Below are 21,563 nucleotides of genomic sequence, written 5' to 3' on the forward strand. Positions count from 1 at the left end.
AGAGGAGACTTGAAGAAAGAGTGCAAAGGGATAGCGGGATTCTAAAGTGTTTACGTGCAAAAAGGATAGATTTTGAGCTTTAAACTAGATAAGACCCAAAGCATTCGATTACTGCATTTGAGAGGTATTCAACAATACCATTTTAACTCTTAGAAAATATTTCCTTAAGCTGAAAATTTATGAATTCTAACTGCTCTTTGCATTTTCCAAGTTATTGCATTACAAGAATATATGACCACATCTCGTAAATCGCATGCGAAAGACAAAAAGGCTGGTGGTGAACAGGATCTGGCGGATTTGAAGTTTAGGTATGATCTTCTGACGAATGAACTGTTCCATTTAAGAGAGTTTGTTTCATTGGTAGATTATGATCCAACCCATTTTAATGATTCTGAAAGTTTTCAGAAGTTTCTCAGGGAAACACACTTGTCGTTAGAGGAGAGAGGAGAAAAATTCACTGATGACGTAGCCAAGAAAGGCACGAATGGTGATCTTACTCGCAGAAGGCGAAACCTCAGGACATCGACAGTTGTTAGTTCAGAAACGACTAATGAGAAAAAGGGTGATATAGAACTGAAGTTAGAAAGCATAGCACCATTAGTACGAAATAAATGTGAGGAGCTAAAATACAAACTAAGTGATCATTCAAATAGGAAATCTATAGTACCGCAAAAAAGACCAATACAACATTTGAAGAAGAGAGAAGCAGCGAAGTCCTTGAAGTTCAAAAGTGAAAGAAAGGAAAATCCACTGCCATTGCATGAACATATAGCTGAAGAGAGATATGATCACATCGCAAAAGTTGAAGAACCCTCTGAAGCCTTCACTATAAAGTGTCCTTCTGATGATAGCTCCTTTGAAAATACTAGTGAACATTATAGTGATAATTTTTATTTCACCACATCATCCGAAGAGGAAGATATAAAGAAAAAAAGAGGTAGAAAGAAAAAGAAGCCTAGAATAAAACTGGTAGTCCATCCTCCAAAGCAAACCATAACGAACCCGTTGCATGTAGTCAAGCCGGGATACGAAAGCTTGCACGAATACATCGCTTCCTTTAAGTCATTAGAAGACGATTTAACGCTGGAAGAATATAATAAATACATCGACGAACAAAGACGGCTTTTATCGAGACTCAAAAAAGGTATTGAAAATGGCGCATTGAAGTATGACAAAGAAACGGACTCACTACAACCTATAACATCCAAGGAAATCAAGACTATCATAACATATAAACCAGACCCGATTTCATATTTCTATAAACAACAAGATCTGCAAATCCATACCGATCACTTAATTAACCAAGGTATTCATATGAGTAAGCTGTTTAGAAGTTCAACAAAGGCAAGAATAGCAAGAGCCAAAAAGGTTTCTCAAATGATAGAACAACATTTTAAACACGTAGCCGGAGCAGAAGAAAGAAAGGCAAAGGAGGAGGAGAGGCACAAAAAGTCGCTAGCCAGGTTCGCAGTTCAAGCTGTTAAAAAAAGATGGAATATGGCTGAGAAGGCTTATAGGATTTTGAGAAAAGATGAAGAAGAACAGTTAAAAAGGATTGAAGGTAAGCAACACCTTTCTAAAATGTTGGAGAAAAGTACACAATTGTTGGAAGCTCAGCTAAACCAAGTAAATGACGATGGGAGAAGCAGTACCCCGTCTTCTGACTCAAACGATGTATTGAGTGAAAGTGACGATGATATGGATGACGAATTATCAACATCTTCCGATGAAGACGAAGAGGTCGATGCTGATGTGGGGCTAGAAAATAGTCCAGCATCGACGGAAGCTACTCCAACAGACGAATCATTAAATCTGATACAATTGAAAGAAAAATACGGGCATTTTAATGGTTCATCGACAGTATATGACTCAAGAAATAAAGATGAGAAGTTTCCGACATTGGATAAACATGAAAGTTCAAGTAGTGAAAGTTCTGTAATGACTGGAGAGGAGTCCTCCATATATTCATCCTCTGAAAATGAAAGTCAAAACGAAAATGATCGAGAATCGGACGACAAGACTCCATCTGTGGGTTTAAGTGCATTATTTGGTAAAGGTGAGGAATCGGATGGGGATTTAGACCTTGACGATAGTGAAGATTTTACGGTTAATAGCTCATCTGTAGAAGGTGAAGAACTTGAAAAAGACCAAGTTGACAATTCAGCTGCTACATTTGAAAGAGCAGGTGATTTTGTTCACACTCAAAATGAAAATAGGGACGATATAAAAGATGTCGAGGAAGATGCTGAAACAAAAGTACAAGAAGAACAGTTATCAGTGGTGGATGTACCTGTGCCATCTTTATTAAGAGGAAACTTAAGAACGTACCAGAAACAAGGTTTGAATTGGTTAGCCTCTCTTTATAACAATCACACAAATGGTATCCTGGCAGACGAGATGGGGTTAGGTAAAACTATTCAGACAATTTCTCTGCTAGCATATTTAGCTTGTGAAAAGGAAAACTGGGGGCCACATCTTATTGTTGTTCCTACATCAGTTCTGTTGAACTGGGAGATGGAATTCAAAAGGTTCGCGCCTGGGTTTAAGGTTTTAACATATTATGGTTCTCCCCAGCAACGTAAAGAAAAAAGGAAAGGTTGGAATAAGCCTGATGCTTTCCATGTTTGTATTGTTTCTTACCAACTTGTAGTTCAAGATCAACATTCCTTTAAGAGAAAGAGATGGCAATATATGGTGCTGGATGAAGCACACAATATCAAAAACTTCAGATCTACAAGATGGCAGGCTCTATTGAATTTCAACACACAAAGAAGGCTTCTGTTGACTGGTACACCTTTACAGAATAACCTTGCTGAGCTGTGGTCATTATTATATTTCTTAATGCCCCAGACTGTTATTGACGGGAAAAAGGTTTCTGGATTTGCTGATCTTGATGCATTTCAACAATGGTTTGGACGCCCTGTCGATAAAATTATTGAAACGGGTCAGAATTTTGGACAGGACAAGGAAACGAAGAAGACAGTTGCCAAGTTGCATCAAGTTTTACGTCCATACCTCTTAAGAAGGTTAAAGGCCGATGTTGAGAAACAAATGCCAGCGAAGTATGAGCATATTGTTTATTGTAAGCTATCTAAAAGACAAAGGTTCTTATATGATGATTTTATGTCTAGAGCTCAAACGAAAGCAACACTAGCCAGTGGAAATTTTATGTCAATTGTCAACTGTTTGATGCAATTGAGAAAGGTGTGTAACCATCCCAATTTATTTGAAGTGAGGCCAATATTAACATCATTTGTCCTTGAACATTGTGTAGCTTCCGACTACAAGGATGTAGAAAGGACTCTGCTTAAATTGTTCAAAAAAAACAATCAAGTTAACCGGGTTGACTTGGATTTCTTGAACTTGGTGTTTACGCTTAATGACAAAGATTTAACTTCTTATCATGCCGAGGAAATCTCAAAACTGACGTGTGTAAAAAACTTCGTTGAAGAAGTCAATAAATTGAGGGAAACCAATAAACAGCTTCAGGAGGAGTTTGGAGAGGCGTCTTTTTTAAATTTTCAAGATGCAAATCAATATTTCAAGTATTCTAATAAGCAGAAACTTGAAGGGACAGTTGACATGCTAAACTTTCTAAAGATGGTAAATAAACTTAGATGCGACAGAAGACCCATATTCGGAAAGAACCTTATTGACCTATTAACGAAAGATAGAAGGGTTAAATATGATAAATCAAGCATTATTGATAATGAACTAATAAAACCCTTGCAAACCAGGGTATTGGATAATAGAAAGATCATAGATACCTTTGCAGTGTTAACCCCAAGTGCCGTCTCACTAGATATGAGAAAGTTGGCATTGGGATTAAATGATGACAGTTCGGTAGGCGAAAACACAAGGCTAAAGGTAATGCAGAACTGTTTTGAAGTATCCAACCCATTACACCAACTGCAAACCAAATTAACAATCGCATTCCCGGACAAATCGCTGCTTCAATACGATTGTGGTAAATTGCAGAAGTTAGCAATTTTATTACAGCAGCTGAAGGACAATGGACATAGGGCACTTATCTTCACACAAATGACAAAAGTTTTGGACGTTCTGGAACAGTTTTTAAACTATCATGGTTATTTGTATATGAGACTAGATGGTGCCACAAAGATCGAAGACCGTCAAATCCTAACAGAGAGATTCAACACTGACTCAAGAATAACGGTATTTATCCTATCAAGTAGATCAGGAGGGCTAGGTATCAATCTGACTGGGGCAGATACAGTTATTTTTTACGATTCAGATTGGAATCCAGCCATGGACAAACAGTGTCAAGATAGATGTCACAGAATTGGACAGACTCGAGATGTGCATATTTACAGATTTGTCAGCGAACATACCATAGAAAGCAATATCTTAAAAAAAGCCAACCAAAAAAGACAATTGGATAATGTTGTTATTCAAGAGGGTGACTTCACAACAGATTATTTCAGCAAACTTTCGGTGAGAGATTTATTGGGATCCGAATTGCCCGAAAATGCTTCAGGTGGAGATAAACCACTAATAGCAGATGCAGATGTGGCAGCCAAAGATCCCAGACAACTGGAAAGACTTCTTGCGCAAGCGGAAGATGAGGATGATGTTAAAGCTGCAAACTTAGCCATGAGAGAAGTCGAAATTGACAATGACGATTTCGACGAAAGCACAGAAAAAAAAGCAGCTAATGAAGAGGAAGAAAATCATGCTGAACTTGATGAGTATGAGGGCACTGCCCATGTTGACGAGTACATGATCAGGTTTATTGCCAACGGTTATTATTATTGAAGGACCAGGTTCTACTCTTCACCGCTGCCTTAGTTGTCCAAATCGGACTATATACCTATTGTGAATATTTTAATGATATATAGCCATAATGAATCAACAAATTGTATTATTATTTCCGACAACACTATCGCCTCTTGGTTTTTATGGTAATGTACTCACCATGGCATTGTTCCTTGGTCACCAATTTCTATTTACCGGGTGATGGCGGCGCGCCACAGCGGAGGGGCATTGCCACATTGCTGCGCGATCAAGGTTGGTTTTTCCAAAGAGACTTCAAGAGTACTAAGCTTTTGATGTAGTAATATTTGTCAAAGAGTTTTAAGAGCAAGATTCCATTGAACAGAGGTGCTGGAGTGACGAGCGTGTGTGTTTTTAGCCTATCTTTATTCGTTGAGCCTGTAGAAGAGCCGTTCTTTTAAGTACACCCTGATTAGATCCCCCTATTTGTTGCAACCGTTCAAGTTTTGTAGATCGGAAGAAGAGCAAAACAGAAAAATAAACAAGGCGAGAACGTAAGGTGTCATTGCATTAGCCATTAAAAACCATATTCACTCTTTACATTCGTGTAGCAATTGTTACTGTGATAAACTATTGAAATTATTTATAGTATATTTTGTTTTCTTCCTTTTAATCACTTTTTGAATTTTTAGAATCTGAAATTTTTTTTCTAACGTTGATTGGAAGAAAAGTAATGGATTCCACAGGCGCTTCTCAGATTGTTAGCGCACTAGATGTTATTTACTCCCCCAAGTCTAACAATTCTCAACGGCAAGAAGCTCAGAAATTTTTAGATGAAGTGAAATTATGCTCAGAATCGCCCTTTTGGGGCTACGAAATTGCATTGCAAAACCCCACTAATTCTATATTGAAATACTTTGGACTAGGATTACTAGACCATGCAGTGAAGAAAAACTGGAATGATTATGACGAGGGGAAAAGAGTGGCCCTGAGAAAATGGGTCATGGAACTTAATTTTGGGGTGCAAGATTATGATACCAGATATATTAAGGAAAAATTAGCCACTTTATGGGTAGAGGTGGCAAAAAGAACATGGGGTGAGGCTCTTAAGCAGACAAACCCTACGGAAGAACAGTTACTCACATCTTGGGTGGACATGGACAATAACCTTTTCGAACTTTGGAACATAAATCAATCGTCAAGAGAACTAGCATTAATAATTTTCAGAATCCTTTTTGAAGATGTTTTCTTGTTGGACGACCTAATTGTTTTGAAAAGGATGACGGTTATTCAACCCTTATGTGTAATGATTGTTTGCCCTATTGAAGTTTTCGCAATAAAATACAAATTCAGTGATAAATGGACCAAATTTAAAGCTAATGAAGAGGGCTGGTTTTCTGTTTGGATTCCAGAGTTGAATAATGCATTACAACAGAATAATTCTGAATACATCATAAGGCTTTTAGAAACTCTGAAGACGTGTTTAAACTGGCCATTAACAGAGGTCATTGTAAGAAATGACGTGTTATCCTCCTTATTGACTTGTTTATCCAGCAATATCCCAAGGGCGCAGTCAATGGCATTAGACTCGATACATATTCTGTTGACCCGTCCCTATAGTAATGAAAGCCATTACCAAATGACCATAGATCGAGTTTTTGATAATATGGACTTATTAGATAGCGTTTATGAAAGCTTGTTGTTTGATCCTACAGATGATATAGATGAAACGAAATATCCTATAATTAAAAAGTTCGTGGATATGATCAGTTGTCTCTATGTTTGTGTCCCAAAGATTAAGGAGACAAATGGCCAAATTCAAAAATATTTTAAGCTTGTATTAAAGACAACTTATAACCCAAGCTTAATCGTTAGCGGATTAACATTAGACCTATGGTGTACCTGTCTTCGAAACGATGAATACTTACCCAAGCTGGAGAAATATGTCATTCCTGATCTACTACAGTTTGCCGCGGATGCTTTAGTCTATTATGAACAGATTGATGGTCATATTTCCAAAAAATTTGCGGAGATTGATTTTCAATCCAAGTCCGAATTTCAAACATTTTGTTCCACTTATAGGAAAAGAATAAGAGACATCATTAGGTTGATTTCTTGCGTCGAATTAGACCTTACTTATGATTGGTTGAACAACAGATTAAACAATTATTTCAGCTCTCCATTTGGTCAGCAGGTCTTAAGTTCCACATTTTTGGACCATAAATTAGAGCCTTATTTAGGTGCCCTCTCCCAATACATGATTGTTGAATGTTTCATCAATGGTTGTATAAGATGGAAGATCTGGTATCCAACAGGAGATGATTATGACGAAAAACTAGATTCCATATTACAAAAACTGGAAATTTTGTCAAACCAGTTAATTGCATTAAATTTAAGAGAACCATTGTTATTGAAGAAACAAATCCAAAATTTTGCACTTTTTTTGACAATGTTAAAAGATAATGTGCTTTTCACACTTTTAGAAAAAATCATAACAAGCGCCACGATGGACTATCCAGAAATTAATTTGGAAGAGAGAGGCGCTGAATCAGACGCAGTTAGAGATTTGAGATATGCTTGTGGTATCGAGTTGAATAGGATGGCTTTATTAATGCCCGAATCTCTGAAAAAAATATACCCAGACCTTGAAAGTGTCATTGCCAGAATCATGCCCAACTTATCTTACCATGAAAAAATTTCCTTCAAATCCTTCTTATTGATCATTGTATTGAAGTCTTCATTAGATATGAAAGAGGAAAGATTTGCGGCTATTGTGGATCCAGAACTTTTAGCCTGGTCTGATAAAACAACAGTTGTTGGTCTTTCTGATTTGCATTGGTTTATGGAACGCTTAGGTATTGTTCAGATCGCAGAATATTTCCAGAGGCGTGATATCGACGAAAATAGTGACCTTTTATCAATTCCAATTGATGATGAGGGTAAAGAGCTGAAGTCGGAATTGACCAAACGTTGGCAAAGCTTGTTTCCTGTTCGTGCAACAAGAATGTTCATTCATTATTCAATGCAAAGTATAAAGACAGATGAAGAATTCAAAATGCTACAAGATCTGTGGAGACCTAGGATTGTCCCAATATTACCTTACATCACGAGACTACTGTACCAATTGCAATCCTACCACGATCCAGATAATTGGAAAGGATTACCTACGGTTGTGCAATCCTTCGTCAAGTATTCCACTATTGAAAGATTTTGGGAGGCCGGAGCTTCAAATAAATCAAAGGATGAGTTTATTGATGAACATATGAAAGCGATGCAAACCTTACGAGACTTCGCCGACTCCGTAGGACACATCATTAGGTATACAAGGGAATACACTCTACTTGTTTTAAGTGCCATATCATCACTTGGTAGTGTTTTTTACCTTTTGGACGAATCGCCCGACCTACTACTGAACTCTATTGCCATATTTAAGCCAGGTAGCAATGAGATAAGCCCTGGAGTTTCAACACATGGATGGAAACACATAATGAATATAGCCATTCGTCCTATATTAAAAGGTTGTCCAAAAGATTGTCTGGGGAAATTCATGCCCGCATTTTTGCCTAAATTATTTGAAATCCTGGACCTGCTGCTATGTCAGAAATGGTCCTCGCATATGAATGATATGGACATGAACCCAGTTCCAACTGACGATGATCAAATGACTGAAGAAATTTTGGAAGAGAATTTGTTGAGACAACTAACCACAGTTGTTGTTAGAATAGTAATTGATTGTGTTGGTCAAGGCAATGCCAATCCAAACAGTGCTAAAAGCAGGCTAAATAACCATCAAATGGAGATGAGAAAAATTATATTTAATGATTTAAACACCCTTGCTCCATTTTTGAAACTTTTGAACCATTTAATTTCCTTCAAGGATACAAAATGTTCATTTAACTCCATCCTAGTAATGAAATGCTGCTTAACCTCAGTCCTTAATCAAAACAACACGGTGGATGAATATTTCACATTTGAAGTGATGAAAAATCTGTTGCTAAATGTGCTGTGTAATAGTGCGTTTAAGGATTCTTTCCATGAGGCACTATATGCTTTCACTGTGATTTTTTTGACTCTGTGCAAAGAATATCCCTCTGCTAGAGCGTTCCTTTTTGAGATATCTAATGGTTATAATATTGATGAGTTATACAGAAATTTAAGGAGCGTGGACGAATACAAAACACAAAGGGCACTCATGATTGATTTTATAGATTGGGTTAAATCCACCAGTGGGAAAGAAGATGGTAATGTGGACCATGCAGGCGATGAGAGAAAAAGACAAGAGAAAAGGGAAGCTATCCTCAAGAAGGCAAATGAGAGATTAATTAAGAAGAATAAAGAAAACGGAGACATGCTGGATGATCCGAACATTGAAGACGGTGCTGTGGGTAATCTCTTTGATGACAACTGATAATAAGGTGCCATATATACGTAGATGTGTAGATGAAATTAGAGAAAGCAAATAGACATCTGAATCGTGCTAAAAATTGTAATTATTGTGAAAAAAAAAATTCTGTATTCGCAATTTTTTTAATGAAAGTCGGCAGCCGGTAAATATGCATATAATCAAGCGTTTTAATGTGGGTCTGAACAAGGTATTTCTGAAGATTTTTTCTTCACATATTCCCTAATATTTTAGCGAAATAGGAAACCATTGGCAATGGAACAACTGTGTAAGAGGTACGTGCATACACCGGCGGCTTTTATACAAAACATTGTTGCTAACACTAAAAGAACAACGCTAGCCACGCAATTATCTGTTGAAAAAGCTAAAAAAAAAGTTCCCAAGACAGCTCTTAAAAAGAAACTTAATAGTAGGCCAAAAGAAAGGCTTCCGAATTGGCTAAAACTAAACGATGTTTTTAACATACATTACGAAAAGCCATCTAACTCTGATATAAATAAGGTTAACAGATTCTTCAACAAGGCTAAAGTGGAATTTGAATGGTGTGCAGCTAGTTTTGATGACATACCAGAAAATCCCTTCCTGAATAAGAAATCTCATAAGGACATATTGAAAGATCATGGGGAATGTGGAACTACATTGATTGATACTTTGCCAGAAGTCATCTTTCTCGGAGGAACTAATGTGGGGAAGTCCTCTATCTTGAACAACATAACCACCTCGCATGTAAGCAGAGATTTAGGAAGTTTGGCAAGAGTGTCTAAAACAACAGGATTCACAAAAACTCTCAACTGTTATAATGTGGGAAATAGACTCAGAATGATCGATTCGCCTGGTTATGGCTTTAATAGTAGTAAAGAGCAAGGAAAAGTCACTTTGCAGTACCTCCTGGAGAGGAAACAACTTGTCAGATGCTTTCTCTTACTCGCTGGAGATAAGGAGATAAATAACACAGATAATATGATCATTCAATACATTCATGAACACGGAGTTCCTTTTGAAGTTGTTTTTACGAAAATGGACAAGGTTAAAGATTTAAATAAGTTTAAGAAGAAGGTTATGAGTTCAGGGTTAATGGACTTACCAACTCTACCCAGACTTGTATTGACTAACTCGCTTACGTCCAGTACATCTCCTAAACGGTTCGGTATAGATCTTCTAAGATATGTAATATTTCAAAGCTGTGGTTTGATTTTATGATCACAATATGTATCTATATATTGCTGATTGCATTTCAGCTTTTAACGAAAGTCCGCTATGCAAAACAGGTAACATAGCTGTAATACGTGAGCTCAACCAGCTTTGTTTGATCTTTTCTTATTTCGCCGTTCCACGGTTTTCCGTGATAGAGCAAGCAATATTGATTTGAAAAGAAAAATGAAAAGCGGTCAAGGTTAAAAACTTGCAATAAGGGTATTTAGCACTAGGTAGTCGCAGGTAAGCCTCTTAACACCACATTCAGGTATTTGAAGATAATACATAATGTCGATTGTTGGAAGGAATGCTATTCTGAATCTAAGAATTTCACTATGTCCTCTGTTTATGGGCAAAAGATCGTTTGTATCCTCTCCGGTTAGCAATAGTGCAAAAGCTGTGAAATTCTTAAAGGCTCAAAGACGAAAACAGAAAAATGAAGCCAAACAAGCCACTTTGAAAGCGTCAACCGATAAGGTTGATCCAGTTCTGGGCCGGGCGGACACTCCCTTTATAACACGTATTATGGCAGAGTTAAAAGAGCCTTTAGTTCTATCGAAAGGTTATAATATTGAAGAGGTAGACAAGTTCCTTGCAGCCATTGAGTCTGCTAAGCGTGAAAGAGCTGAGTTGTCAGGTTTAAATACAGAAGTTGTGGGTATTGAAGACATAGAAAAACTGGAAGACAGACGTGAAGCCATCTTGAGAATATTGAGCATGAGGAACTCCGAGAATAAAAATGCCATTAAAATGGCTGTAGAACTCGCACGTAAGGAATTTGAGAGGTTCCCAGGCGATACTGGCTCCAGTGAAGTCCAAGCAGCTTGCATGACTGTTCGTATCCAGAATATGGCAAACCATATTAAAGAGCATCGTAAGGATTTTGCTAACACCAGAAATTTGAGGATATTAGTCCAGCAAAGGCAGGCAATATTAAGATATTTGAAAAGAGATAATCCTGAAAAATACTACTGGACTATTCAAAAACTAGGATTGAATGATGCGGCCATAACGGATGAATTCAATATGGACAGGCGTTACATGCAAGATTATGAATTTTTTGGTGATAAAATATTGATAAGAGATTCTAAGAAAGTGGCAAATCAAAAGCGTAAGGAGATAAGAAAACAAAAAAGGGCTACATTTTAGAATAATTTGAATCATATGTAGAAAAGCTTGTAAATAAGAAACCGTCATATTCTTTTTTTTTTTTTGACCGCGTATGAATCAGTAATTTATTTCATTTTGAATTACATCATTATAAAAAGTTCTTAGTAATATATGCATTGGGTATACAATCACGTGTACTATCAAATAAAGAAATGAAAATACGGATATACCTCTGTAATTAAGCCCCTAAGAGGGCTGTGTTTTCATCAGGATCGTCTGAGTCTGTTAAATACTCATCGCTATCTACTTCATCATCTTCGGTTTCTTTCAAAATCTCAGCATAGGTCATAATTTTGTCCCAATCGGGAAATAATACGTAATAAGCCTCAACTAGCCCAATTAAAAGCATGGCACTTCCAATACCAATCCAAAGACCATACAATTTCATGTCAAAGAACCAACTTAGGATGAGAGCCAGGGGAATTCCAAATAGATAGTAAGCCATTAAATTTACTATACTTCCTAGAGATTGCATGCCTTGACCCCTGAGGCAAGACCCAGCAACGGCATTAAGCGAGTCGAAATTTTGCACAATACCCACCAAGGGCAATACTTGCGCAATTAATTTGATGACTTCGGGATCTTTTGAGTAAATGTTGGCGATTAGATTACGTCCAAATACTAGTATGCAGCAATTGATGAACCCCGCAATAAACGAAAATGACAACCCAACTTGAGAAGAGATGTGCGCGAAATCGGTTCTTTTTGCACCAATGAAGTTCGCAATTCTCGTAGAGGTAGATATACCTATTGCAAATGGGATCATATAGAGCAATGCAGCCATAGTAGATACTGCCGACTGAGCTGCTAGATAACTGACACCGTAATATGCACTAAATAACGTCAATAGTTCATATGACAGCTCTTCCGCCTCCAACATAATAATACCTGAGAAGGCTAAATGCCCTAAATCATTCCAATGGGTGAAAGCCTTCCTTGAGAATCCACCCCAGCATTTTCTTCCATCAATATACAATGCATAAAACAATAGTAAGAAAAACATTAGCCAGAAGTTAAGCACAACGGCAATTGCAGCCCCAATAAATCCAACACCAATGTACTTGTTCCAAACGAGAGTGTAACTGACTAATACGTTTAAGGGAGCACATATTGTCAAAACGTAGATGCCTGCATCGAAAATACCTTGGGCTTGTAAAAATCGTTTTAAATTTTCAAAAAAAATATACGCTGGCGCTCCCAATATTAGTACTCTTAAAAATCGTGACGTTAGGTTGATTAATTCTTTCTCAGGGATGATATAAGAAAGAAGAGGTTCAGAATACCACCACATGACAGCAAAAGGTATATATATGACCAATGAAAAAGCAATGCAACGTTGAAGGTGAACTCCTACACTGTAGAATCTCCCAGAGCCATACGCTTGAGGGCATAGAGTATCTAGACTAGTGGCAATACCCTCGAATATCGCTAGTGTTATATTAGAAGTCATGGATGCTAAGGACACAGCTGCTAGTTCATTTTTGCCTAAGTGGCCCACAGTTAATGAACATACCATAGGGAAAATCTGTTCCAATAAGAATGTGAAAATTAGAGGGAAGGAATAAGATGCCAAAACTCTTGCTTCTGATTTGAAGGTGACGTGGCTGTGAGCCAATTCTGCTAGTGCCTCAGAATCGTTCTCGTCGATCTCTTGGTAAATTGTGGGAACTGAGCCTCGGCTAGTCACAGATACGAATGATGGTCTTCTGTGATGTGAGGTGCCTTTAGCGTCTGTTACCGCACTTCGAGTTAATTTCTGTTTCTGAGCTTGGAGTCTATTCATAAATTCGTCATATTCTAGTTCTCTTCCAGAATATTCTTGTATTCTATCTGGTGTGTTGCTTTGACTTGCTTCCTCATTATCAGAGTTGCATACCGATGAGTATCGTCGTTCATGTTCATGTAGAATCCAATCAACATCTTGTGGCGAAAGCTCAGGAGTTTCTGATACCCTTGATGGTAGAGAAATCGTTCTGCTCAGTTCGCCATCTTCTTCATCATGATAGTAAAGGTCAGGTTCCTCATCAATATTACCTAAGTACGGATTTGGTTCATGGACGTTACTTCCAAAATCATCTGTTAAAGATCTGAAACTCCTCTGATCAATATTTCTCGTTCTTGCACGAAATTTTCGTACCAGAGGATTCTTCTTGTTGGGAGGTAGGAAGCCTAGCGATATCCTCCTGTGAGTGTTACCGATACCCATACCATTTGTTCGGAGGGAAGGATGCACTTCTGAAAGAGTCTTTGACAAAATTCCAGCCATTTTTTCAACCTTTTTTTTATCCGTATATATTAAGGTATGCTATATGTGTATTTTCCAATGTTTAGTTTTTATAATAATACTTCTTCAGCATCAAATATGCTTGCTTATGTAAAAATACAATCAAGTTTTGTCCCTTGCTTGCGCGAAGATGAAAACTTCCTTAAGAAATATTCTGCATCGCGTGGAACCCATGGAAGAGGATAATAGCTGACAGTGATATTATGAAAAGATGCCAAATGGTTACCGTTTATAACTGTTACTGGTCGCGTCTCAAACGCCCTCTTTTTTCTCCTTGCATTTGCGTTTCTTTAGAGCAATTATTGAGTAAATGGTCTTGAAAAGAAATAGAAATATCCTTAGGCATTTCAGTTCATCTGAAAACATGCTCCAATACGGGCAAACCATGAACTTGTTGTTATGAAATTAATATACATATAAACCAAAAACATTGCACTACATACTTAAAGAGTGAATACACAGTAGTTTAAAAGACATCTGGCAATTTTTCAATGACGTATGCGTGACCGCCTACGCTCATCAAAGGAATTCCAGGGATTTTTCTAATTCTTTGTTTCAGGCCGGCATCGTTTGTAGCTACGATGTAACACTTATGTTGTAAGACTCGATGCACTAAACAGTCATCCGCGTACGTACCCTTGTGCGAACAGCTTAGTCTCTTTATTCTAGGATCTCGAGCCAGTTTCAAGGCGATACGGTACTTGGGGCCCAATTTTTCTAACTCTGCCATCACACAATCTGTGATTAACGGGTTACATTTTGCGAGTAGACAGTCCATCATTCCTCTAACAATATCGACTTTTTTCTGGATAGAAAAATTTATAAAATTGGTATCTATCAGTACTTGATAAGGTGGCTTTATAGCTTGATTGTATTGAAAGAAAAGTGCACTTGATACTTGTGGTATATTCCTGGTTAGCTCAGGGTCTTCTTTAGTTTTGATATTTTCCTGGTTTTTCTTCAATCTTTGGTCTTTCTTGGTGTTCAAAGTTCTTTTTACGAGGCCAAACTTTCTTGTTTTCTTAGCTTTACCCATAATTAACTGTTGTAGTATATCGATATTTCCGTTACAAGTCACTGTTATTGTGTGTTAATGCACAGTAATGTTTAAAGAGGCATCATTCAAGAATAGTAGCAAGCTGAAAAATTTTAGCCGTTCATAATGATACCTTTAGAAATATGCCAAATTTTTTTGTTATATCTTCCAGTAGGAACCGATAGTTTGAGTAATGTTTATAAAATCATTGCAAGTGAATAAGCAATTAATGGCAATAGTCCACAAACGATAGGTACATGAAGGTGGCTCACAATCAAAAAAATCAAGCTTTAAAATAGTGGATGTAGAAAAAATAAAGTGCGTCACAGACAGGATTCGAACCTGCGCAGGTAAAACCCAATGCCTAATTGCTTTTCTGAGGAAATAGCAGGCATCGCCTTAACCACTCGGCCACTGGGACTGAAACACTTTGAAGTGAAAGTGTTTCTAGTTTTCTATATCATTACTATGGTGAAAATCTATATTTTCTTGATTAGGAATAAAATCATGGAAAGAAGTGTTGGAATAAAAATTCACTATCGTCTGTCAACTAATAGTTATAGTATCAATATACTATCATATACGGTGTTAGATTATGACATAAGTTATGAGAAGCTGTCATCGAAGTTAGGGGAAGCTGAAGTGCAAGGATTGATAATGTAATAGGATAATGAAACATATAAAACGGAATGAGGAATAATCGTAATATTAGTGTATAGAAATATAGATTCCATTTTGGGATTCCTATATCCTCGAGGAGAATTTCTAGTATATTCTGTATACCTAATATTATAGCCTTTATCGACAATGGAATCCCAACAATTATCTCAAAATTCACCCAATTCTCAATTTGATAATTGTTGGGATTCCATTGTAAAGAAAATCGGTATTTCTACATTATAATATTACGATTATTTCTCCTTTTGTTTTTTATGGTTTTCATTACCCTATCACATTATCAATCTTTATATTTCAGATTCCATTAAATTTGATAACTTGGTTGATAGATGACAGTTAATTCTTTTTCCAATAGAAACAACGAAGACTTTTTTCTTACTTTTTGTTGATGTTTTTCAAGTTCTGTTTGACCCGTATTTTTCTACGTTAAAATCGTGATTACTTTACGAATCTTGTTTTCTTATTTTTTTTCGATCTATTTAATGAAATGTGGACAATGGCCCCTAACAAAAAGATGGCAAGGATTGAAATAATCCGTTTATACAATTTATATCCAATTATAGAAATAAAACACATTTGAAGAATGGCTTGGTGGAAAAGTTTATTACATTCTTTCTACGGGAGTTAAACCTAACAAGCGCATACCGTTGTATAAAACTTGTCTTGCAGCACCATATAGAGCCAGACGGGCAGTTGCTAATTCTTCAGTTTGACCAGCAACCCATAAGACGTCATAACAAGAAGAAACCTGGTGAGTCAATTTGAATAAATATGTGACCACGGTTGTTGGCTCGTGGGTTTTGATTGCATTTCTCAAAACATCGGGGTATTGGCCTAGCAGTCTAATCAACAGTTTTGCGGCAGGTTCTTTTAATAACGAAAAATCGGCATTTATCCATTTTTCTTGGGTGATACCAGAAGCATTTCTTTCAACTGATCTTAACCTTGAGTGAGCATATTGAAGGTATGGACCAGTGTCACCTTCGAATGAAAGCATTCTTTCCCATTTAAACTCGTAGTTGTTGATACGCTTACCTTGCATATCTTGAATCATGACGGCAGAGATACCAACTAAATCGGCAACTTCTTCTGGATGCTCAATTTGCGCGTATTTGTTCTCATTCTTTTTCATAACTTCGTGCATTTTTTCCTTAGTTTCCTCCAAGATATTATCTAAGAAGACAACAGTACCTTTTCTTGTTGACATACCTTGGACCATACCAAAGTTGACATGCTGTAGATCTTTAGCCCACTCAAAGCCCATCTGCTTCAAAATTTCGAAGAATTGGGCAGCGTGCAAATCTTGTTGAGAAGCGATAACGTAAATCATCTTGTCAAAATGATACTTTTCATAACGGTCCATAGCTGCACCAACGTCTCTAGTTAGATATAACGTAGTACCGTCCGATTTTTGAACAATAGCCTTTCCTAACTTTTTGTTAAATTTTGTCAAATCGATCAAAACTGCACCCTTATCCTCATGTGTTAAGCCCTTTTCCTTGAACAGGTCGATAGCTTTGAGCATGGATTCTTTAGAAACTTGAGATTCACCAGAGTAAACATCATATTTGATGTTCAAACGTGCATATGTGTCAATATATTTTTCAATAGAAAATTCACGGAATCTCTTCCAAATTTTTAAAGCTTCCTCGTCACCATCTTCCATTCTCTTGAAATATTCACGAGCTTTTCCATTGGTGGATTGTTCTAATGGAATACTGTCACCTTCTTCCTCAATATCCTTGTTGATACGAACGTAAACATCGAACAGGTGGTGAATTGGATCCTTAACTAAAGCCTCTTCATTACCGTATCTTTCAAAACCAACAGCTAAAAGACCAAATTGTTTACCCCAGTCACCCAGGTAGTTCATTCTGATAACCTCCCAACCTAATTTTTCATAAAGGTTGGCCAAAAAGCCACCAATAATAGTGGATCTTAAATGACCAGCATGAAATGGCTTGGCAATGTTGGGAGAGGAGAATTCAATAATAACTTTCTTGTTTTCAACCAATTTGCAAGAACCATAATCCTCCTTTCTGGTTAAGATATCTGGGATGACAAGTTTTGCTAAAAATTGAGGGTTGAAGAAAAACTGGATGAACGGGCCATTCGCTTCAACTTTCTCCAAGAAATCTCCACATGGAAATTTTTCAGCCCATTGGACTGCCAAATCCTTTGGATTGGCACCTTTGATTCTCAATCTTGGGATAGGAATCAACAAATCGCCTCTCTCCATAGTATTTGTCCATTCTAATGCTGGAAAAATAAGAGACGAGTCTACGCCGGAAATCTTGCTTAATTCTTGTGAAATGTAATTTCTCATCAAATCCACGATATTTACATCAGGATGAGAATCCTTGGCAACCGCAGGTTCCGCGATAGATAGTTTCTTTAGTTGAGAAATCATATTTGCTGTGCTAGCCATTCTGTAGAAAAACGAGCTATTGCTTTTTCTTTGATTAACAGAATTTACAACACTCAAGAATTTATTTCGTAACCTTATAATATCCTCTCCATAGATGCATTGTGAAAATTGAAGCTAAAAATTTTTTTCGCTTCGCATCATGAAAGTAATTTTTCTTCTTTTAAGTGACGGGCGATGAGTAAGAAAGAAATAACTGACTCATTAGACACTTTTTGAAGCGGGATACAGAAAAAGAAGATATTTCCCATTTCAAAAAGGCTCTACTATATCCTTACCATTTACCAAACTAACCAAAATTTGTAGACGTGGGTCTGCAGGCAAAATTGGAATATTTGTGAATAACAGTGCGGTCGGTAAACAACTGACTTCTTCCCACTTTGCATTTCTCTTTAAAGTTTCTTTGTCTCCGTCCCACTCAACTTTCTGAGAACAAATGATCAAAAACTTGAAAATTAAACTGTATTATTTTGTATATATTAAAAACGTATTTACTTTTCAAGATATCATTAAAAATATAAAATTAGAATTAGAGTACATTTCAAATGCACAAATTAGAGCGTGATCATGAATTAATAAAAGTGTTCGCAAATTATTTGGTGCTGAACATTCTCTTGTACAATGGCTTGTCATCGTGAGTCATTTCTTCAGCGTCGTAGTTGGCACCTCTTCTGGATGGTGGAACCCATGAGGCAGACTTCCATGGTAGAACACCTTCTTCCCACATGGTGTTGACTTCTTCCAAAGTCAAACCCTTAGTTTCTGGAACAACTAACAAAACATAGAAGAACATGAAGACCAAACAGCCCATGAAAACGTAACCGTAGTAGAAGTTAATAGCACCAGTAATAAATGGAGTGAAGAAACCAATCAAGAAACCCCACAACCAATTAGCAGCTGTAGCAATAGACATAGCCTTAGACTTGACTCTCAATGGGAAAGTTTCAGAAACAACGACATAAGGAATTGGAGCCCATGTAGTAGCAAAACAGAAAATATAGAAACAGGCAAAGACAATCATACAGTTACCAGCACCCTTGGAAGATGGTTGGTCTTGACCATTTGGCCATAATCTGGTGACACCCACGGAAGCATAGACAACCATACAAGCAGTCATGGATGCAGCACCCCATAGCAAACAAGTACGACGACCATATCTCTCAACAACGTAAATACCAACAAAGGTGGAAGCAAAGTTAACAATACCCAAGACAATAGAGGTTTCGAAAGAGTCACTCAAACCAACAGCCTTGAAAATAGTAGTACCATAGTAGAAGAAATAGTTATCACCTGTCAATTGTTGTAGAGATTGAATCATAGCACCCATGATCAAACGCTGAAGGACCTTTGTCTTGCTACTAAACAATTCACCCCAGGATGCATTACCAGCTAATTTCTCTGCCTCTACACCAGCCAAGACAGCTTCGACTTCAGCCAAAACAGATGGATCATCAACAGCAACCTTGTTAGAAACGGCAATAGAACGTTTGGCTTCTTCGATCTTACCGACTTCAGCCAAATAACGTGGAGACTCTGGAACAAATGTCATACCACCAATCATAAACAAAGCCCAGGCAAAACACAAACCTAATGGAACTCTCCATTGCACAGAGTTGGAGTAGTTCTTAGTACCGAAGTTGGTACAGTAACCCAAGAAAATACCGGCAGTAATCATCAATTGGTAGCAAGAGACTAAAGTACCCCTTAAATGCTTTGGGGATACTTCAGAAATCAACATAGGAGATAAAACGGCAATACCACCAACACCCAAACCGGAAATAATTCTACCGATGAAATATTGGTACCATTTGTTGATAGATGCAATTTGAATAATAATACCGATGATGTAGATGACAACAACGACAATCAAACCCACCTTACGACCGTACATATCACCCAATTTGGAAAGAATAATACCACCAATGGCACAACCAATGTTGAAAATGGAGACAATCAAACCAGTTCTAACCTTAGACAAATAATTAGTACCATCTTTATGCTTCATACCAAATCTTCTGATGAAATCGGTTTGATTGATGAAACCAGAAATGGTACCAGTATCCCAACCGAAAACGAAACCACCAAAGGCGATCATGATACACATAATAGAGACAGTGACATAGGCAGAAGCTGGTCTCTTTGGAATTTCAACGACAGGTTCGTGCTCTTCACCTTCACCATAAGCTTTTATTTCATCTCTTTCAGCCTTGTTTGATGGTGTAGATAAAACCGAGTGGGAGGCTGAGTCAACAGCAGAGAGATGCTCCACAGGAGTTTGCTCTGCAATAGCAGCGTCTTGTGACATTTTTTGATTAAAATTAAAAAAACTTTTTGTTTTTGTGTTTATTCTTTGTTCTTAGAAAAGACAAGTTGAGCTTGTTTGTTCTTGATGTTTTATTATTTTACAATAGCTGCAAATGAAGAATAGATTCGAACATTGTGAAGTATTGGCATATATCGTCTCTATTTATACTTTTTTTTTTTCAGTTCTAGTATATTTTGTATTTTCCTCCTTTTCATTCTTTCAGTTGCCAATAAGTTACAGGGGATCTCGAAAGATGGTGGGGATTTTTCCTTGAAAGACGACTTTTTGCCATCTAATTTTTCCTTGTTGCCTCTGAAAATTATCCAGCAGAAGCAAATGTAAAAGATGAACCTCAGAAGAACACGCAGGGGCCCGAAATTGTTCCTACGAGAAGTAGTGGGTCATAAAAAGTTTATTCCCTGGAAAAAAAATTTTGCGTTGCCTTTCTGGAGAATTTTTTCGAATTAGCGTGCTGCCACTGCATGCATTTCTGAGAAGTGTGGGCATTCTTCCACCAGTTGTTCCTCCTAAAAAAAAAAAAGATTTCCTACCCCGCACAAATTCCTGCATACCCCTCATTTCCACGGGGTAAAAAAAAAACATCCCGTAGCAGCCTCTGACGGAGCCGTATGGAACAATCCTGGATAAATATGGCGGAAAAACGGCTCTGGCTGCGGCTTTGTTTAAGGCAGAAACTAGATGAGATGTTTGTTGTTACGGAAAAAAAAATTTGTTGCGCTTTCTGTAGTGGGATTTGTCCTCATAACTTCTCCATGAAGGGGCCATTAAAATCTAGCCCTCTAGTAAAGCGTTATGGGAGCACTCTTGCGGCGTTCAACGGTGCTGCTTTTTCACTTTTACAGTATGATATGTCTTTCACATTGGGTTTTAGCTATAATTAGATAAAAATATTTTAAGTTGCTTTTGAAGTGTTTAGTAGGGCGTGTTTAGCAGGGCATGCTTAACAACCCCAAATGATCTTAGCGATGAGAGTACTATTTTCTAGGGTTGTTTTGTGCAGCCTGTTAATGTAGACATCAAGAAATTAAATGCGATCTTAATTCATTCGGAATTTCTTTTCACCGTGTGAATGAAATTTTTCGAGATGCTAAGTATAATAAAAATAAAAAAATAAAATCGCTTTTCTTCTAGAGAATTTTTCCGTGAGAAAGTAAAAACACATAATACTAGCTTAATAAACTTTTCTTTCCACCACCCATAGGATACGCTAACAATTTTTGCTGTCAACTGCTTGCCATTTTGTTTTCTTCCGACTACTATCACTTAGGGCTATTGGCAGTATATGCGTAATTTTATCAATTACCATACTTGTCA

The 21,563-nt window shown here is 37.3% G+C and overlaps 8 protein-coding genes and 1 non-coding gene across 9 annotated transcripts, besides 1 other annotated feature; 4 read left to right on the forward strand and 5 right to left on the reverse strand.

Moving 5' to 3' along the window:
* Positions 1–231: 231 nt before the first annotated feature.
* SWR1 (chromatin-remodeling protein SWR1) lies at positions 232–4,776 on the forward strand (the record flags this gene model as incomplete). Its single annotated transcript, NM_001180642.1, has 1 exon — positions 232–4,776. The coding sequence occupies one exon, from the start codon at positions 232–234 to the stop codon at positions 4,774–4,776; it is 4,545 nt and encodes a 1,514-aa protein (NP_010621.1).
* A 691-nt stretch (positions 4,777–5,467) lies between these two features.
* On the forward strand, positions 5,468–9,142 carry MSN5 (karyopherin MSN5; the record flags this gene model as incomplete). Its single annotated transcript, NM_001180643.1, has 1 exon — positions 5,468–9,142. The coding sequence occupies one exon, from the start codon at positions 5,468–5,470 to the stop codon at positions 9,140–9,142; it is 3,675 nt and encodes a 1,224-aa protein (NP_010622.1).
* Positions 9,143–9,391: 249 nt separating this feature from the next.
* MRX8 (translation initiation/elongation factor MRX8) lies at positions 9,392–10,336 on the forward strand (the record flags this gene model as incomplete). The annotated part of the gene is made up of 1 exon (NM_001180644.3): positions 9,392–10,336. The coding sequence occupies one exon, from the start codon at positions 9,392–9,394 to the stop codon at positions 10,334–10,336; it is 945 nt and encodes a 314-aa protein (NP_010623.3).
* Positions 10,337–10,618: 282 nt separating this feature from the next.
* On the forward strand, positions 10,619–11,479 carry MRPS28 (mitochondrial 37S ribosomal protein MRPS28; the record flags this gene model as incomplete). The annotated part of the gene is made up of 1 exon (NM_001180645.3): positions 10,619–11,479. One exon carries the CDS (start codon positions 10,619–10,621, stop codon positions 11,477–11,479), a length of 861 nt encoding a protein of 286 aa, NP_010624.3.
* Positions 11,480–11,678: 199 nt separating this feature from the next.
* Positions 11,679–13,766, reverse strand: YDR338C (uncharacterized protein; the record flags this gene model as incomplete). Its single annotated transcript, NM_001180646.1, has 1 exon — positions 11,679–13,766. The coding sequence occupies one exon, from the start codon at positions 13,764–13,766 to the stop codon at positions 11,679–11,681; it is 2,088 nt and encodes a 695-aa protein (NP_010625.1).
* Positions 13,767–14,250: 484 nt separating this feature from the next.
* FCF1 (rRNA-processing protein FCF1) lies at positions 14,251–14,820 on the reverse strand (the record flags this gene model as incomplete). Its single annotated transcript, NM_001180647.1, has 1 exon — positions 14,251–14,820. One exon carries the CDS (start codon positions 14,818–14,820, stop codon positions 14,251–14,253), a length of 570 nt encoding a protein of 189 aa, NP_010626.1.
* Positions 14,821–15,141: 321 nt separating this feature from the next.
* Positions 15,142–15,241, reverse strand: YNCD0024C. The gene has a single exon. It is a non-coding gene; the product is annotated as a tRNA-Ser (tRNA).
* A 97-nt stretch (positions 15,242–15,338) lies between these two features.
* Positions 15,339–15,668: a long terminal repeat (Ty1 LTR).
* A 434-nt stretch (positions 15,669–16,102) lies between these two features.
* On the reverse strand, positions 16,103–17,926 carry YDR341C (arginine--tRNA ligase; the record flags this gene model as incomplete). Its single annotated transcript, NM_001180649.3, has 1 exon — positions 16,103–17,926. The coding sequence occupies one exon, from the start codon at positions 17,924–17,926 to the stop codon at positions 16,103–16,105; it is 1,824 nt and encodes a 607-aa protein (NP_010628.3).
* A 589-nt stretch (positions 17,927–18,515) lies between these two features.
* Positions 18,516–20,228, reverse strand: HXT7 (hexose transporter HXT7; the record flags this gene model as incomplete). Its single annotated transcript, NM_001180650.3, has 1 exon — positions 18,516–20,228. One exon carries the CDS (start codon positions 20,226–20,228, stop codon positions 18,516–18,518), a length of 1,713 nt encoding a protein of 570 aa, NP_010629.3.
* Positions 20,229–21,563: the final 1,335 nt, after the last annotated feature.

The sequence above is a fragment of the Saccharomyces cerevisiae genome, chromosome IV (genome assembly GCF_000146045.2).
Source record: "Saccharomyces cerevisiae S288C chromosome IV, complete sequence".
NCBI lineage: Eukaryota > Fungi > Ascomycota > Saccharomycetes > Saccharomycetales > Saccharomycetaceae > Saccharomyces > Saccharomyces cerevisiae.